Source organism: Ctenocephalides felis, unplaced genomic scaffold (genome assembly GCF_003426905.1).
Source record: "Ctenocephalides felis isolate EL2017-DRISC unplaced genomic scaffold, ASM342690v1 CF-g0.4_SCAFFOLD_03572, whole genome shotgun sequence".
Lineage (NCBI taxonomy): Eukaryota > Metazoa > Arthropoda > Insecta > Siphonaptera > Pulicidae > Ctenocephalides > Ctenocephalides felis.
Genome location: NW_020539726.1, coordinates 18400383 through 18420599, shown reverse-complemented (window position 1 = coordinate 18420599; position 20217 = coordinate 18400383). Strand labels below are relative to the sequence as shown.

Sequence of the window (20217 nt, the reverse complement as noted above, 5' to 3'; positions counted from 1 at the left end):
GTCGTAAGGCCGCCATTTTTCAGTAAGTTCTATTTTTCAGTAAGATTTTCACCTAATCAGGATCATTCCCAACTAATTTCTTTCGAATAGTTTGATTTTTTGATAACGATTCGGTAGTGCATGAGCATGAGCTTAAATGCATGTGGACGAACACTTTCTTCCAAATACCAAAGAAACGGCTTGGCAGATATCGTCGCGCAAAACTGACAAACGATAGTCCTCATCGTCCTCATTGAGATACATCAAATGACGTTTCAATTTCTAAAATCAGTTCAGGCGTTTTTGAGCAAACGTCGATAAAATTTATAATTTGCAAACTTTGACCAATTTTTAAAATTAAACGACTTGGCGTAGGACCGTAATATTTTAGCATGATCTATAAGACTATGGTATCTACCCCTAGACAATATAATATCTACCGTAAAAAAAAATCTACCGTATCTACCGTAAAAAAAAAATCATAAAAATCGTCTAAAACTTTTTTTTAACACTTTATTACAAGAAAACGGCGCGGCCGATCTTTACCAAAAACCAATTAATCAGCACGATTCCCAACCAGTATCTTTTGAACGGTTTTTGAATTTTCAAAATCGATTCAAAATCGCGGGCTAAAACGTGGACGAAATATTTTTCACTTTTCTGCGATTTACAAAAAAACGGCTTAGCCGATCGACGACAAAACTGACAAACAATAGTCCTCATCAAGATACATGGAATGGCTTTTAAATTTTTGAAATCGGTCCAGCCGTTTTTGAGAAAACGTCGATTTACGGCAAAAAATCTGTTCACATACAAACACATACTTTTTCCAAATTTGGCCGCATTCGATTCAGAATGGCTTGAAACGTCGAGAAAACATAAAATTCGCGAATCGGATTTTTTGATGAAAACAAACTTCTCCTTCGGGAAGTAAAAAATGTTTTTTCATCTGTCAAATTATATATACAAATTCTACAGATAAAAAACAGAATAAAAACCTTGTACAAAATGAAAGTGAATGGTTGTACATAAATGACTTATGCATTCAAATTTATTATTACTTGTGACATGTATTATTTAGTTTTAAATTTTAAATCATGCAGTGCATTGTATTGGAATTATTATAGGTTATGTGTTGCTTTTTAGCGACCCTGAAATAATAATGATTTGCTTTGCATAAATTTGTGTAAATATAGCCTAATAGATATATGTTAGAATTTCAGAATAAAAATTTAGTACTAAACATGAGTATCTTTTTATTAATTTATTTCATATAAAATAAGACAAATAACGGGATTTTTTTATGCATACAACGCGTCAGAATGAAGGCGTAGACAAAAATGTTACATTTATAATTTAAATTATTGTTTAATTTTACACAAATAATTAAAGCAAATAACTATTCAAACAGTGTTTCAAAGACATAAACAAAATGTCTGATAACCTAAAACTTGTACTCCTTTTCAGTGGCAAAAGAAAATCAGGCAAAGATTATATTACAGGAATTATTCACAATTATTTGGGTAAAGATAAATCTGAAATAATTCGTATTTCACAACCTATAAAAGCCCATTGGGCTGCTCAAAAGTCTCTAGATCTGGAACAACTCTTAAGCGATGGAGAATATAAAGAAAGCTTCAGAAAAGATATGATAGAATGGAGTGACCGAGTTCGAAATGAAGATTATGGTTATTTTTGTAAAGTGGCTTGCCAAGCAATCTCAAAACCAATTTGCATAGTTAGTGACATCCGCAGGAACACGGATATAAAATGGTTTCTTGAAAAATATGGTGCTAAAGTTATAACAATTAGAATTAATTGTAGTAAATGCATTAGAGAATCTCGAGGTTGGAAATTCACAGAAGGTGTTGATGATGTAGCATCTGAATGTGATTTAGATAATTATGAAAACTGGGATTTTGTTCTTGTTAATAACAATGAAACTGCAACGAAGGAATTGATTCAACCCATTATAGATTTAGTTAAAAAGTTCATGTAATAATAATATAATATACTATATGAAACCATCTGAGCATATACAATAATAAGTATTTTTTATAATGAAATAATAATAAATTTTATTATGAATTTATATTATTGTTTAATATAATCAACTGTTCTTTGAATATTTAATTTCATAAAGAGTTTGTAGTTCATATACGATTTATACAAATTTTGAATTTTGTGTATCAACTTTTAAATAATATTTTACTAAAGAAAGTCTAACCAAATTGTGGTACGATAATGCTGCTAAACAGTTATTACTGATTTTCTATTATTATACATTAGTATTGTATCTTATTAAAAAGATAATTATAATTATATGTAACATATTTTCTTATATTTTTGTACAAAGTTTAATAATTACTATTCTATTGCTATAAGAAACACCAAGAAGTTTTTTGTATACGTCATTAATATTTTTTTACAGACCTTTTGCAATTGATAAGATACATAACATATAAATATATGTATCTGCTAATTTAAATATATTCTACAAAACGTTAAATATTAATCCTCAATATTGCAGATATAGTAATTCATAATTAAGTATTTTAATGCTTCTCAATTATAAATTTTCTTAAATTACTGTGTATGTTTCTAATTTTACCTGCAAATTAAGATACAAAGTTCTGCTGTTCGTACTGGAATAAATTTGGCACTTTATCATCTTCCAGCATTAGTAATAAGTATAGATGTGCTATCAAATCATTATGTTAACATCTTTGTGGATTGTTTCGAACTAGAAAAAAGAAAGGCTTTAAGATTATTTATGAACAGTATACCCATTTAAATATAAGTACAGTAAAATGATAAAAGTTATTGATGAATATTGGGAAGTAAATTGTTTGTTCCAAAAACATATAATACATTTAATAAGAGGTGAGAGAAAACATCAAAGCTGCAGGCTCAATGTTTAGTTTAGGATGCTGAAATATGCTTGCTCATGAATGAAAATTTTTAGTGAAGATATATAGATATGAAATGGTGCAAGAGACTGTGGTTGAAGCTCCTGTAGTAAAGAAGGAAGAAGAGACTGTGGAAACAGAATTGGTAATTTAAATTATTAATGGAGTTTATAATTTTATTATGTACTTTATAAGTCAGAGCTTCAGAAATAAACAAACAATGTATGAAATGATGAATCATTTCACTTAATCAAAACTTTGTATGAATTATTGAACCATTTGAACTGATGTAAAGCAAACAGTTATGAAATTTTAATAATAAAGCAAACAAAATTTCACATTTAAAAACACAATTTTCAGTTAGCAAAGTAACTGGTAACTGGTTAAAACAACATTAAACAAATACAGCAACCAAGAAATACTTTTTAGCTAGGATAAAAACTAAACACTGCAATGAACTTAGTTACGAATAAAGTCAACGAAGTTCGCATACATTGGCAAACTTGCAATGATACTACTAACTTCAGAGTAATTTGTTTGTCGTCGTGACAGCGCATTTTGTTTCTTTATGTTTGAATGCCTTGTAAATGCTTTGACGAGGTACATCGGTGTTTTATAACCTGATTTCATGAAAAGTTGCTAATCATAATAGGTTTATTTTTGTGTTGACTTAAAAAGATAGTGAAAATGGTGCAAGAGACTGTGGTCGAAGCCCCTGTAGTAAAAAAGGAGGAAGAACCAGTGGAAACTGAATTGGTAATTTAATTTTATAATAAAGTTGACAATTTTATTATGAATACCCATACAAATTAAATAGAAGTGTTATGGCTACAAATTTTTAAAATTGATATTTAGCCTGTAAATATATTGATTTCTTTATTTTATTTTATTACAGTCTGAAGAAGATAAATTGTTGCAAGATGAGTTGAATTTAATGGTTGAAAGGCTTCAGGTAAACATTGTCAATATTTTTTTTCTTTTGTCTAATATCAAATGTTTTATTTATTCCATATCAAATTGTATATACTATTTTTCTTGTTCACAGGGATCTGATGCTAGCCAATATCTGCCTTCACTGGAAAGTTTGCGCAATCAAATTCGTGCAAGTACAACTTCCATGACATCAGTTCCCAAGCCTCTTAAATTTATGAGGCCCCATTACAGCACAGTTAAAGAAGTTTACAACAAAATTGTTGATCAACCAACAAAAGAAATGTGTGCTGATGTCTTATCGGTTCTTGCAATGACTATGGGAGATGCAAGAGATTGTTTAAAATACCGAATGCTGGGGTCAGCTGATCAAATTGGAGAATGGGGACATGAATATGTGCGTCATTTATCTGGTGAAATTGCCGCTGAATGGGCCGAGTTGCCAGAAAATGATAATAATGCTTTGAAAGAAAAATTAGTGCAACTCGCTAGTCAAATAGTACCTTACAATATGTCACATAACGCTGAGGCTGAAGCTTGTGATTTGTTGATGGAAATTGAACATCTAGAAATGCTTGAACAATTTGTTGATGAAAGTGCTTATCCAAGAGTTTGCTTGTATCTTACCAGCTGTGTGCCTTATGTGGCAGATCCAGAAAATACTAATTTATTACTTACTGCATTAAAATTATTTAGAAAGTTCAATCAGTATCCACAAGCTTTGCGTCTAGCTATGCAACTTAATGATTTGCCACTTATAGAGGAAATATTTTCAACTTGTCCTGATTTGTAAGTTTAAATAACAATACTATTATCTTAAATAAATATTTTTATATAATTTTATTTTTAAATCTTTTCAGATCTGTAAAAAAACAATTGGCTTTTATGTTAGGACGTCAACAAGTATTTTTGGAATTAAATGAAAATAGCAGTGACTATGATGATTTAGTTGAAATTATGTCCAATGGAAATCTGAATAACCACTTTTTAAATTTAGCTAGAGAGGTAGTTAATATATCAAAATATTTTGTCTGCTTTAAGTTAGGTAATCCGAATTTAATCCTTTTATTGTCTTTAGTTGGATATTATGGAACCAAAAACCCCTGAAGATGTTTACAAATCTCATCTAGAAAATTCTAGGCCTCCATTTGGAGGTGGTCAAGTAGATTCAGCAAGGCAAAATTTGGCTGCCAGTTTTGTTAATGGCTTTGTGAATGCCGCCTTCGGCCAAGATAAACTTCTCACTGATGATGGTCAAAAATGGTTATACAAGAACAAAGAGCATGGAATGTTAAGTGCTACTGCCAGTTTGGGACTTGTTTTACTCTGGGATGTTGATGGTGGTCTGACACCAATTGATAAATATTTATATTCAGCTGAAGATTATATTAAATCCGGTGCCCTGCTAGCTTGTGGTATTGTGAATTGTGGAGTTAGGAATGAGTGTGATCCAGCTTTGGCTTTGTTGTCAGATTACATTTTACATAATACACCAGTTATGAGAGTAGGAGCTATATTAGGTATTTTTTTACAAATTATTTTGTTTGAATTGTGGCTTTTACCTTTTGTTAAAGGAACAATGAAGTATAAATTTTTTTTCTATAGGTTTGGGTTTGGCTTATGCTGGTTCAAACAGAGAAACTGCATTAAGTTTATTAGCACCTGTCTTTAATGACCCAAAATCTACAATGGAAGTAATTGGTATGGCTGGTTTGGCTAGTGGTATGATTGCAGTAGGATCGTGTAACTCTGAGGTTACTGAGCTCATAATTCAAACTTTAATGGAACGTAGTGAATCTGATTTGAAGGATACATATATGAGGTATTTAACATATTGCTTAAATACTTATTTTATTAAGTATTTAATCTTGTGTATTATTGTAAAAACAATGTTTCACAAAGTACTAAATTGTTCATAAATTGATAGTGTGCATGAAGGAGAAGAACCTTTTCATTAATAATTTCATAACTTCAATTTTTCAGATTTTTACCTTTGGGTCTTGGCCTAGTTTACTTAGGTAGAAAGGAAGCTGTAGAAGCTATAGTTGCAGCTTTAGAAGTAATTCAGGAACCATTCAAATCAATGGCTGTTACTATGGTGGAAGTTTGTGCTTATGCAGGAACTGGAAATGTTTTGAAAATTCAAGAATTGCTTCACATTTGTTCTGAACATTATGAAAGTACAGAGGAAGAAAAGAAAGAGTCAAAAGATAGTAAGGTAATTAAAAATTGTCTATTTATTTCTATGAAAAATTAATCTATTTTACATTCTCCTTTTTTTATAATTTTTCAAGACAGAAATATACAATATTCATTTAATATTTTAGAAAGATTCAAAAGAATCTAAAGAAAAAGAAGATAAGGAAAAAGATTTATCACCAAGGCAAGCAGTGGCTGTTTTAGGAATTGCTCTTATTGCAATGGGCGAAGAAATTGGCAGTGAAATGGCTTACAGGACATTTGGGCATTTGGTGAGTAATTTTAATCCTTATTTATAAATATATCTCAACTTTAGCAAAGAATTTTTTATGTGTAATTTTTAACTTCCCGTAGGGTAATTTTAGTTTTTGCTTATGAAGTCTTATATTCACTTGATATATTCTTCCAGTTGCGGTATTGTGAACCAGTTATCAGAAGATCAGTTCCTTTGGCTCTTGGCTTGATCTCAGTATCAAATCCAAAACTTAATATATTGGATACATTGAGTAAATTTTCTCATGACAGTGATTCAGAAGTAGCTCATAATGCTATATTTGCTATGGGATTAGTAGGTGCTGGAACAAACAATGCCAGGTAAACCTATTTGGATATCAGTTATAATCGTAAGAAAGATTGAATTTTATCAGTAATTTATACTGAATATTTTTGTATATGTATTAAACTGTGAGATCAACACTGGGCAGGGAGTGTGTGGCGATATCAAGCAGGCTGGTTTTTATTTGTAAAAAACAATCGGACATGTCATGAATATTTTTGATATCGAAATATTTTTATAGTTAATAAATTTATATTTTTTTTATTGTTGGGAGTTTCTAATTTAATATATTGTCATAATCATTACGACTCCCACATATATATTAAGAAATTGTTTAATATTAAGAGTGAATTTCTTTGACTTTAGAATTATAGATTATTTTATAATATTCTAGATTGGCTGCTATGTTGAGACAATTAGCTCAATTCCATGCAAAGGATCCAAACAATTTATTCATGGTTAGAATTGCACAAGGTCTTACTCATCTTGGCAAAGGAACTTTAACATTATCACCTTTCCATAGCGATAAGCAATTGATGAGCCCTGTAGCACTTTCAGGATTACTAGCTTGTCTAGTTGGATTTTTGGATGTCAAAAATAGTAAGTAATATACAATTATTTTCAGGAAATCAATTGAGAGTACAGTTTGTTTAGTAAATAATTTAATCAAACAATTCTTATTCTTTTAGTTATTTTGGGGCGCTCTCATTACTTATTATACGCATTGGCTACGGCAATGCAACCCCGTATGTTAGTCACATTTGATGAAGACTTAAACAGTTTGGCAGTTCCTGTTCGTGTAGGAATGGTATGCTCTATTTTTATAGATTTGTTTTTTAATTTATAATAACTTATCACTTGATTTAAATTTGATTATTTGTTTATTTCAGGCTGTTGATGTAGTTGGACAGGCAGGAAAACCGAAAACGATAACAGGTTTCCAAACTCATACAACACCAGTTTTGTTATCATTAGGTGAAAGGGCAGAGTTGGCCACTGATGAATATCTACCTCTGACACCAATTATGGAAGGATTTGTTGTTTTGCGAAAAAATCCTGATTTTCAGCCTTAGTTTTAGTTTTAGTATAATCAAAAATGTTGTCTAAGCGTGTACTTTTAAATAAAATTTATATATATAATATAAAGCATGTGTATATAATTGTTTGCTTCATTATTTCTTCCCAGGAAATCAAAATATATATAATTGCAATGCAATGTCTCTGTGATTATGTATAATTGATAAATATATATGATAAAATAATGTTGCTTCCTAATAATAAATCTATTTCAAAGGCATATATTGAAAATTGAAATTAAAAATAATGGATGAACGCACACATACATAATTCAAATGATATATTTGAAAAAAAAATTTTGAATATGCCGCAAAGTATTTCCAAATTGGTCGATCCATAAAGTCGCTGATACCAGCAAAATAAATGATGCAAACGTTTTAATTCAAACTATTACAAAAATTGTTTGAAAGATCACAAAGACATAAGAAAAGTATAGCACAGTTTAATTAAATAAAATCAAATAAAATAAAAGTGTAAAGATAACTTATAAAATGTACATGACTAATGTACGTGTATACGAAGTCAACAAATAAACAAAAAAAAAACACTACCAGTCTATGACCAGGACCAGGTTAAAACAAAGTTCATTCTACATTAATTTTTCAATTTCAAAACCATGGTCAATAATTAAAAGCATGTTAAATGATTTTTTATTATTAAACTTATTAATTATTGAAATTATTAAATTTTCACATCTAACAAATAAAATATTTTTTATTACATATTCATACATATTTATTTATAGTTCGTGTGAATGGTTTGCTACCACTGGTTAAATCTAATTTTCGAACCATTCACGATATTTATTTAAGCTACAAACCTTACCAATAAATTAAATACGCCCAAATAGCACGTGTTTATAACCACGTTTTCAATGAATGTTATGTAGCCAAAACTAATTCTTTATTATTCCTTTATTATCATTTTAGATTTTTGAAATTTAGTAAAAGACATTTATTTACAGATGATATGTTCCCAAAATATGCTGCAAATACAGAAATCGAGAATACGGAGATCTACGTTGTTGATAAAATAAAAAAAACTATTTGATTGATATTATAAATATATAACAAACTCTATTTAATTGAAATTTTGTAAAATTTTCATTAATAATCTTCGGGCTTGGGCAAAAAGAAAGAAGAATTTTTTAAAGAATTTTGTATTTTTCTTGTTTAACAGTTTTTAAAAGCTGCTTTAATCCAGACTTATCACTAAAATTGTTTCTGAAGAACAAGACTTCATGTCTTAGATATAGATTTACATTAATAAAAAATATAAAATTATAAGCTTATTTTCCATTTTTTAATGTCTCGTTCTCAGTGTTTGTATATAGGCCTATAGGCTGTGAATTTAATATTTGAAATCTATTTGAAACCATTCTCTAAATCGTCATGAATGACTGCAGTTATTGATTTTCAGTCTCCGACGATATAATTTAAAAACATACTTTAGGCAAAGTTGAAAAAAGATTTACTTTACTTCTCATCATTAGTCTATTTAACAGCACTGACAAAGTTATGGGATCTAGTACCAATTGAGTATTCATTAGATTATTATTTTTATTTTTATTTACATAGGATTTGTGTCTCATTTTTAATGCGCGAATATTGAAATACTTATTAACTATTTGGTATTGGTATTTTGCCTTGAGACAAGTAACATGATATGTGCAAATAATCGACTTAATCAATGAAATATTATTTCATTTGTGAGTGATTATAAGTATTCCGAGTGGATTTATTACACATCATTGAAAACGAACCAGTGAATTGAACCAGTTTCCGCAGAACTTTAATAGTTTAGTATGTTCATTAAGACCAAGTATACTATCGTTATACCAAACCAATCGTCTAATTTTAATTTTAACAAACGACAAAAAAACTACTCATTTTCCCAAACTTTGATAATTTTTTAAAATTAAACTACTTGTCGTAAGACCGTTATATTTCAGTAAGTTCTATAAGACCATGATATATATCGCCAAAAAAGATTCATAAGAATTGGCTTAAATTTTTTTCCAACAATTAATTACAAGAAAATGGCATTTTGAGCAAACGTCGATGAAAGTTCTAATTTTTGCAAACTTTGACGAATTTTCAAAATTAAACGACTTGTTGCAGGACCGTAATATTTTAGTATGATCTATAAAACTATGGTATCTACCGTAACAAAAAAAAAATAAAAATCGTCAAAAATTTTTTTTTTAACCCTTTATTACAAGAAAACAGCCCCGCCATCTTTACCTAATCAGGTCGATTCCCAACCAATATCTTTCGAAGGATTTTTGAATTTTCAAAATCGATACAGAATTGCGGGATAGAACGTGGACGAAAAATTTTTCACTTTTTTGCGATTTACAAAGAAACGTCTTGGCTGATGGTCGCGCAAAATTAATAAACGCTAGTTCTCTCCAAGATACATCGAAAGGCTTTTAAATTTTTGAAATTGATCCGGCCGTTATTAACCTCTTAACGCACAGTTTTTTTGAAAAAACCCGAACAAAAAATATTTTTTTTAATGGAAAAAAACAAACTTTAGAACATTGTTTTGGCAAAAAAATAAGAAAAATCCGGATTAATCAAAATTTTTAAGTTTATTTAGTAAGTAGTTTATTTTTAGTTAATTTTGGATTTTGATCAACATTGCAGAAAAGAGTCGAATATTGCAATGTTACACGTCCATCGACTTTTTTATTTTTTGTTTCGAACTACTATTTTGTGAAAAAGATCCTTATCAGTTAAAATATTTATTTATACTTTTACAACAAAAATAATACTAATATTTATTTTCAGCTTCAAAGATGTACAACACCGCTCGAATTATCTCGAGTGTGCACAGTTTGGCCGGTTTAACGCGCTCGAATTATTAAGGGGTTAAGAAAACGTCGATTTACGGCAAAAAATCCGTTCACACACATACTTTTTCCAAATTTGGTTTTATTCGATTCAGAAGGTCTTGAAACGTCGAGAAAACATAAAATTAACGAATCGAATTTTTTGATGAAAACAAACTTCTCCTTAGGGAAGCTAAATACCTATTATAAATCTGCTAATTACATTTCAAAGATGTAGATATAAATTCTTGATTCATACATATTTCATAGATAAGACGATTTACTAATAGACATCAAATCAAATCCGTGATACTCATTACAAATAGCGCCCACGACCATCCGCCCATGTGCTTCTTGGTGGTGTCATGGTCAGCATAGCGCAAAAGACCACGCTCTTCTATTTCATATTTTTATTTATTCAATGGCATATCTTTGAATAGTTTTATAATGTATGTAACTAGTAGTACTTATACTTTATCGAATATCCAGACACAATTGTGTCAGATTAGCAATGCCAATTAAAATTGTATGATAAATGGGCAATATTTTTAACTGTACTTGACGAATCCTTATATTTCTTATGAGATCGTTTCAAATATCATTGATATAGCATTGCACTGCTTGATATCAAGAAATCTAGATATCAGTTTTTACTTTAAAACGTAGATCTAAATATAATTTTAAGTAATAATAGCATTAAAAGGCATATAGGCATATATCACATATATCACATGACTAATAATTATCTTATCACGAGGGTGATAGACGGCCACAGGGTTGCATTCAAATATAAAATTACGTAATTTTTGATATAATTACGTAATTTTATATTTGAATGCAGATCGTAGAATATATAACAATAGTTCGGATTTCTGTTAATGAAAGTGAAGTAAATAAAAAAAAGTTATAAAAATTTTTAGTGCTTTGCCCAAAAATAAATCTGTGGCTATGAGCAGTAAACTTTCAATTTCTCTATTTTTGTATTAAATTTTATTTTGAAACTTTTTATCATTACTAAGTAGGCGTTGTTTTCCCAATATAAGACTGAATTATAGATAAAAGAAGAGTATGAAGACAATGAGTAAAAAAGACTGAACACTGAACCAATTTATTATTGTTTTATAATTGTAATGGTACTTCCTCATTTAATCATTTACGTATTCAAGGAACAATTATATTAAAATATTTTAACTTTCTAAATGAAAGATTTATGGTTTCACCAACAAATCCGATTTCCCAGTTCTATATTTGTCGACGTTTTAATCGATTTTTAAAAAAATTGGAAAATAAAGTTTGATAATAAAGTTATAAGATATAAATAAAGTTGGATAATATCGATTTTTAAAAAAATTGGAAAATAAAGTTTTTATAAAATCGTGAGTTTTCTGATAATAGTTTGTACTAAAGTAGTGAATCTGCTAGAATCCATCAAGATGTCTATAATGAAGTGAATTCTAGATGGAATGTGAATTACTTTAATTCTGGTGGAAATGGCGCTCATTAAACCATATGATTTAAAAGAAAAAAAACGTTGTATATTCTTCTTACTTGCATGATAGCTCACTCATTTTACACACAAAAAACTTATAACAGTACTCATTTTAAAGCTTATGTTGAGCACTATAAAATCCAATTTCACCGAAATGCATAAAATGTAAAACCTCGACACTAGATGGCTTTAAATACAACAATTAAATCTTGAACAAAATAAAAAACGACTTTGCTCTTTCAAATCTTGCTTAATATTTTTCCTAGAACACTTTATGTAATACCGATTTATTAAGATTTTTATTGACATTATTCTATTCATTACATGATTTTTATTAAAATGTATATTTTAGGAAATATTTGCAAAAAGACGAAAAAAAACGTCAAAAATATATGAATCTTTAGTGGCCAGTACCTTGAAAAGTATTAGCTTTTTTGAAAAACTATAAAAGACATTTTTTTTCTTATAATTAGCTCTTCTATCGATTTCCGACGTTATTTTGAAAAAGTAAAATTACACAATTGAGAGGGGGTGTCATCCCCCCGGGGGGTGATGGCGCAACCCAAATTGTTTTCACTTTTAAACTTGAGGGTAAGATGAACCTAATTCCAAAAATTTATTCAATTCGGAGCACAGTAAAAAAATTCAGACCTAAAACGCTCCGTTTACTGCACTATATCGTAACAGTTTTGATTAGTATCTAGTGAAAGCGAAATAAACAGTTGAAAATTTTATCTAAATTTAATTGAATATCAGTTCTTATTGATTGAGTCGATTTTTGCCTTAAGACGAAAGGTCACTTAACCTCGTTCTGCAATATTTTAGTAAAAGTAACTTTATTTTTTATTACCAGTATTTTTTTATAAATAGCATGCCTTCGCCGTCTCAAACAACATTCGTAGTTAAATTATTTATGCGCATGCCTTTGTGAAGCATTTAGCTTTACTCAAAATGTGCAGAGTAATGGGGTAATAAGAAGTCTTAGCAAGAAATTAATTAAGACTAGCTAATTACAGCAATAAATATAGTTGAGGAACGTTTGAAGTTAATAATAATAATAATATAGCATACATATGTACGAGGCACTTGTAAAGTCATTAAAATTACCTCCGAGCATCAGAAGTTGCTTAGGTAATTCCTGCATTATGAAGCGCCGGCCACATGCCGGGATGGAAATAAATTTTAAATGTGAAGTTTTTAATACTTGCCGATATAGAGCTGTTTTTATTTTTATGTACGTCGTACTGTGAAAATTATAATTTTATTTAGCAATGCAGAATACTTTGTATTAACTGATCCAAGACTCCTGAACATTTTTAGACGACTAGACGATGGAGAGAAATACTATGAAAACTGTCTATATTAATAATTGTAATAAATTATTAGCCACTTTAAAAATATTTCTCATTTCGATCGCATAAAACACGGGTATACAAAGTGGAAGCTGATATAAAATAAAACATTCTTATAAAATCTGCTAAAGCCTTCTGAACTTTTTAGAAAAATTCATGCTTTGACATGATTTACTTGCACTTTTTTTTAATCTAGTGAGATTTATAATATTCATATTGGATTCAAACTAAAGGTAGTTCTCTATTCAGTTATAAAACATAAATTTATGCCAATTTGGAAAAAACTGATAACCAAAAAAATATTATATATGAAAATTATCATTATATAAAACTTTTTTAATAATTGTGATATGAAAAGGAATGGTTCAAATAATATTCATAATATAAAAAATAAAGTGTGTAGCATCGTGTCTTAATGCAAATTGCTGAAACTTCCCGTATCGTAACGAAATATTCGAGAAATATTAAATGTTTTCAAATATGTAAATAGTTAGAATATTTTTTTTAAATTAAACTTTTTTTCCCCAAAATCAATCGGTTTGTCAACACGAGTAGAAAGTTTTTTAAATCATTCAAATCGGATGCTTAGTTCTCTCAAAAACTGCCATCTCAATATCTATTTTTTATATTTCTATATGTATGATCCGCGAGCTGTTGTATGCCAACTGCTCTCTTTTTCATTATAAAACCTTATACTCATGACCTTTTCAATGTGTCAGCATCTTTGAACATCATGGCGTATTTAGTACATTAAATTAAATGGTGTATTTAGTACATTATATTAAAAACTTTAAATACGTTTTTCTCAAATTGACTTTTTTCAATGCGGTGCCACAAATAAAAAAAAAACTACAAGTCGGATCGACTTGCGTTTTTTTTAGTTTGTTCACCACTGCAATACCTAGTCCCCCTACCTCAAACAACCTGATAACATTACGCAAAAAATTTTTTCGAAGCTTCTTGCCCCAAAAAAGGTCTTTTTTAACACTTTTGTTTTAAATAGCTGCTATTTTTTTCCTTCTTGCTTTTTTTCTTTCATTTTGGTAGGGAGACTGGATTCAAACTTCTTCTTTAACGTTTTGTTTCGGGCGATGCGCAATGGATTTATCTGTGGTACCGCAAAAGAGATCGATTTTGCAAGGCCGACTTTGGCGCCCCCTGGTTAAAAAATGACGGCGAAAAAAAAAGAAAAAAAATTCGTAATATTTTATGATTTTGTAATATTTGTTAAAAAAAACGCATGTCTCTATGATAAATACATTTCGGGAAAAACAAAAACAAATACCTTGCATTTTTTGTAAAAAAAACGAACAACCCCCTTAATAAAGTGGATAAAAACCTAAGGAATAAAAATATTCTTACCGATACTTTTTGGAATTTAAATATATTATTTAAAGAAGACCAAAATCTCCAAAATTGTATTCCATGTGCAAGATGTGAATGAGAAAAATTAGTAAACTAGAACAGAAAAAAGCTCTAGTGATGATTTATGTTAATTTTGCTCTTAAAGTTTTCTGCTAATTTTGAATTCTGCTAATTTTTAATTTATTTAGACATCAACCAAAAACACTTCTCACGATCCGTTAAACTTCTCCAAATTTTTCCATTTACCTTATATATTTTCTCATGTTACATTTCCAAAAACTTTCGTTTGATTAAAATATAAAATACTCAGAAAAATACGGAAGCTCATCGATATGCTGATAATGCTAGTTACATTACCATAATAATGGCATTCTTTCCACGATTCTCACAAAATTGTACGTGTTAATGTTTCCATCAGATGATTCACTATTTAAGAAAGACTTCTGTTTAAATTTAGATATCTGTATAAATCAACTCGAACTGTTATCTTTCGATCACCATGTCGTATTAATTGCTACTAGAGACTAACAAATAACATATGTTTGTGGTTTGAATGTCGATTTCACAGAAATCATGATGATTGAGGAGATATGGATTCTAATGAACAGAAATGAAATGGTAGGATGAATAAATAATGATTTCCGATTTACCAAATTACCAGGTGAATAAGGCTATTGCATGGTACTGTTACTAATATTTATTGTTAGTGTTACTAGGTACCATTAAAACACATGGCACATTTGTGACAATTTTATATAACTAATTGAGAAAAATGAGGAATTAATAACATTTTTCAAAGAATCAATAACAATTTTTAAATTGCTAAAAGAAGCTATTCGAATAATTTTCTTACTGTACTCTAGAACTTGCCATTGTCTGTTTGTGAAGCATAAAATTTAAAAAATACAATGTATTAGAATTTTATGGAAATAGTACGGACTTATTTAGTTTGCCATCAATGTTATACATAAAATAAGTAAATTTTGAACTACGCGGTTGCTTCAATAATATTTGCGGTTTTGGAATTAAATTTATGTTAATAACAAACCATTTAAAAATTTTATATTTTATAGTTTCTATTTTATTAGATTTTGGATATTATCAGTTCATATTTTTTAAATTTTGTAAATTAATAATCCAGATTAATTTAAAAAAAACATTATTTTAATTTCCTTCAGAGTAAGTTAATGTAATCGCAAAAAATCGAAAATGAAATTTTATGCATATTTATGCTTCAAAGGTTTCTGAATACTTTGGCATACCTTAGATATATATGACTGTGTGTATGTGCGGATACAATTTTTCGTCGCCAATTTTGAGAACAGTGATCAACCGATTTGAATAATTCTAAAAACAGTCTCTATTCTTATTAAAAACTGATTAAACTGATTTTTGGAATAGCAAGTCTAGCGGTTTCTCAATGAAAAAAGTAGAAACTAGTGGTGCATGGCATCGTTCCTTAAGGCAAATTGCTGGAACTTCCTGCATCAAAAACTAAATTATATACTTCACAAAACTTTGAAAAAAATAGAAAATAAATTAAAAAAAAAGAAATTCTAAATTTTCTGAAAAAATGACTTTGTTTGGAAAAAATTGATGTTTTTATATTGTGATTTTTTTTGTATTTTGAAAGTTTTGAACATTTTTTAAGCGATCGCGCTACATAGTTGATTTGGAGTCAATACAAATAAAATGTTTTTTGAAATATTTAAATCGGACTCTCTGTTATCTCAAAAACTAAAATAAAACTTATAATCCTTTTTGCCCTGTATGTTCGGAACAGCTAGACCTGCCTTCGCCGAAAACTAATCAGCGCGTCTCCTTATCAGTAGGAATGGAATTATTTTTGAATTATTCAAATCAGTTGATCCGTGTTCGCACACATACGCACGAACGCACACACACACACACATACTTACTTATACACACCCATCCATTTTTTCTAAGTTCAGAAACCTCTGAAACGTAAAGATATTATAAAATTTTCATTTTCGATTTTTTTGCGATTACTATAACTTACCCTACGGCAAGTTCAAAATGTCATTTGGCGACGAAAAATAATCATTAGACATAAGCACATCAAATTATCAGATATTTTATAAAGATTTCAATAATAAGTACAAGTTTTCTTTACAATTTTATGAATTCCGCTCTAATAATGTTCATCCCTTAAACTGGAACGCGGCGCTTATGCCAAACTTACTTCGCTTACCTAAAAATTTTCAGAAATTTCAAAATATTTTCTTAAAATTTTTCAAAAATCCATTTTTTTAAAATTTTTCAAAATTTTTAAAGCTTTTTTAAAAAAATAATTTTTGCTTCGGAAAGTTCCAGTAATTTGCCTTAAAACACGCTCTACTAGTTTCGTCTCTGTTAGCAATTTTGTTTAAATAATTTATTATACATACGAATTAAATTTTAATTTATCGTCCGGTGTTGCACGCAGATCGGTAGCCGACGGTCATCGCATAAATAAAAAGTTGGCCGCGTGTCCGTCGAGTAAAGCACATATTAATAAATCCACAACGCTACAAGACTCAGAACATTTAATCAATTAGGAATGAAACCGCATCCCGTTCCGACGAATTATCGCCCATAAACACGCTAATTAAAACTATAATTCACCCGAAGAAACCGAGGAACGCATATACGCACCGGGTTTTGCTGGAAACGATTCCGTGGATATGCGATCAACAACTTGAGATTATTTCGTTTTGATTTTTTCTTTAAGACACTCGTGGCTTCTTTATTTCTATGCTGTATCTCGAGGTTAAATAAGGTTCCATCAATTCCAACTTAAATTACACTGAAGTTAGAATAAATGTATGAGCATCATTTATTTAGAAAGCTTATTAAATTTATTTTATAGACCAGAAATTCGAAGCACAGCTAGGTTGATCAACTCAACTTGATCCATCCACTTAATATTTACATATCGTACAGTTTCTAATTTTCCGAAGGAGAAGTTTACGTTTTTGCTAAAAAGTCTGATTTACTAAGTTGACGTTATCTTCACTTTTTTAAGTCATTCTGAATCGTTCATCCAAAACTGAAAAAAGTAAAGTTTGCAAGTCTTCATGTATATATGCCAACAGTTGAACTTTCGTCTACGTTTTCCCAAAAACGGATATACTGATTTCAAAAAATTTAAATCCATTTGATGAAACTCGGTAAGAATTCTTATTGATTCGTTCATGTTTTTACAAAAAATCTTGAAGAAATTTTCAAAATTTAAAACTGTGTTTATTTCATTTTGATTTTTTCGTTAAGTCACTCGTGGCTTCTTTATTTCTATTTTGTATCTCGAGGTAAAAATAAAGTTCCATCAATTCCAACTTGAATTACACCACAGAAGTTGGAATAAGAGTATGAGCATCATCTATTTAGAAAGCTTATTAAATTTGTTTTATAGACTATGAATTCAAAGTACAACTAGGTTGTTCAACTCAACTTGGTACATCCACTTAATATTTACATATCGTACAGTTTCTAATTTTCCGAAGGAGAAGTTTACGTTTTTGCTGAAAAGTCTGATTTGCTAAATTGACGTTTTCTCCACTTTTCAAGTCATTCTGAATCGTTTGACACCAAAACTGAAAAAAGTAGACGTTTGCGTGTCTTTGTGAACATACGCCATCATTTCAACTTTAGTTTACGTTTCACTGATTTCAAAAATTTTAAATCCTTTTGATGAAACTCGATGAGAATCCTTATTGATTCATTCACGTTTTTGCAAAAATCTTGAACAAATTTTCAAAATTTAAAACTGTTTTTATTTCATTTTGATTTTTTCTTTAAGTCACTAATGGCTTCTTTATTTCTATTTTGAATCTCGAGGTAAAAATAAAGCTACATCAATTCTAATTCAAATTACATCATAGAAGTTGGACTAGTGGTGTATGGTATCGTGCCTTAAGGCAAATTGCTAAAACTTCCCGTACCGTAACGAAATGATTGATGAATATTAAGTGTTTTCAAATAGTTTTTTATAAATATTGTAATATTGTTTAATATTTATAAGAATGGTATAAACTGAATTGCAAAGTTGAAATTATTTATTTAAAGTATATTAGAACAGAATTAAAATTAAAATCTGAAATATTTTCGATATAAAAAAATAGAAACAATTTTTTTTAAAACAATTATTTTGTTGAAATTGTTTCAGTAGTTTATACAATCGACTAAGTTTATGGAATTTTCCATTATGATAAATTTTATGGTCTTAATGAACTTCCTAGAATATTATAGGCCTACAAAATGGTATATAATTATAAAAAATGATCATTATCCAATTCAATTTCTTATTAAGTTTGTAAGAATGGGCTGTGAATTACAAAATTTCATATCGTCATAATTTTAAAAGTTGCTAAATATAAATCAAGTATAAACATATCGAAAAGTTTTAGCAACTTGCCTTAAGGCAGAATGCCACCTACACCTAGTTTTCATATAAATTGATAAAATTATTTTTCTAACATTACTAAGCAAGTAGTACATAGTACATAGCAAGTAGTACTATTAATAGTAGTTACTAGAAATATTACTAATCAGGTATTTTCTGATCTTGGATAGTATTATAATCAAACTAAAAGCTCAACTAAAAAAAAGGTAATAAAAGCAGATTTGTAGAACTCTTAATTTTTAACTTCCCGTAGGGTAAGTTATAGTAATCGCAAAAAAATCGAAAATGAAAATTTTTGCATTTCTCGACGTTTCAAAGGTTTCTGAATATTTTGGCATACCTTAGAAAAAATGGATGTATGTGTGTGTGTGTGTGTGTGTGTGTGTGTGTGTGCGTGTGTGTATGTATGTGCGGATACAAATTTTCGTCGACGATTTCGGGAACACCGATCAACCGATTTGATTAATTCAAAAAACATTCGATTTGTATTGATAAGGAGACGTGCTGATTAGTTTTTGGCGAAGTCAGGTCTAGCCGTTCCGAAGATACGGGGCAAAAAGTGCCGAAAACGGTAACTCAGTTTTTAGGAGAACGGAGCGTCCGATTTTAATAATTCAAAAAACGTTTTACTTGTATTGACAAGGTGAAATACCGATCAAATTTTCATAAAGGCAGGTCTAGCGGTTTCGGAGATCTAATGAAAAAAGTAAAAAAAAATGCCATTTGGCGGTCAAAAATGATCATTAGACATATGCACATCAAATTATCAGATATTTTATAGAGATTTTAACAATAAGTATAATTTTGGTTTACATTCCTATGGGTTCCGTACCAATGTTTACGCGTTAGACGTCGACGCGGAGCTTACGCGGTTTGATATTTCGTCTTTATGCAGTTAAAGCAGTACGATTGCTTTGATAAAAAGTTTAGATCTTTCAAAATATGTCAAAATAAAGAAAACATTTTTTTTCAAAAAAAAAATTAAAAAAAAAAATTAAAAAAATTTTTTTTTTTAAAAAAAAGTAATTTTTTGTCTAATTCTTTGTCAAAAATCTTATTTTTTTTAAGTAAATTTTTTTCAAAAATGCTAATCGTTTTTAAAAAAAATAATTTTTGGTACGGGAAG

General features: G+C 29.2%; 3 protein-coding genes across 3 annotated transcripts in view; 2 read left to right on the top strand and 1 right to left on the bottom strand.

Annotated features, from left to right (window-relative positions):
* The window catches only part of LOC113387600 (COP9 signalosome complex subunit 1-like), a 256475-nt gene that overhangs the window by 99985 nt on the left and 136273 nt on the right, over positions 1–20217 (bottom strand). The gene's annotated exons all lie outside the window — the stretch shown is intronic.
* On the top strand, positions 1323–1978 carry LOC113388193 (probable phosphomevalonate kinase). Its single transcript, XM_026625594.1, has one exon. The coding sequence runs from the start codon at positions 1412–1414 to the stop codon at positions 1976–1978; it is 567 nt and encodes a 188-aa protein (XP_026481379.1). The 5' UTR covers positions 1323–1411.
* LOC113387599 (26S proteasome non-ATPase regulatory subunit 2-like) lies at positions 3501–7646 on the top strand. Its single transcript, XM_026624940.1, has 12 exons — positions 3501–3644; positions 3784–3840; positions 3934–4607; positions 4679–4823; positions 4897–5338; positions 5424–5640; positions 5802–6036; positions 6146–6289; positions 6427–6611; positions 6968–7173; positions 7263–7381; positions 7464–7646. The coding sequence occupies exons 1-12, from the start codon at positions 3576–3578 to the stop codon at positions 7644–7646; spliced, it is 2676 nt and encodes an 891-aa protein (XP_026480725.1). The 5' UTR covers positions 3501–3575.

What these genes read in the sequence shown, in the direction of transcription:
- LOC113388193 (XM_026625594.1), top strand. Translation starts at nt 1,412, where the DNA reads ATGTCTGATAACCTAAAACTTGTACTCCTTTTCAGTGGCAAAAGAAAA.
- LOC113387599 (XM_026624940.1), top strand. Translation starts at nt 3,576, where the DNA reads ATGGTGCAAGAGACTGTGGTCGAAGCCCCTGTAGTAAAAAAGGAGGAA. An exon ending in TTGAAGGATACATATATGAG is followed by an intron (nt 5,641 to 5,801) that starts GTATTTAACATA and finishes TCAATTTTTCAG; the next exon opens with ATTTTTACCTTTGGGTCTTG. An exon ending in ACAGGACATTTGGGCATTTG is followed by an intron (nt 6,290 to 6,426) that starts GTGAGTAATTTT and finishes ATATTCTTCCAG; the next exon opens with TTGCGGTATTGTGAACCAGT.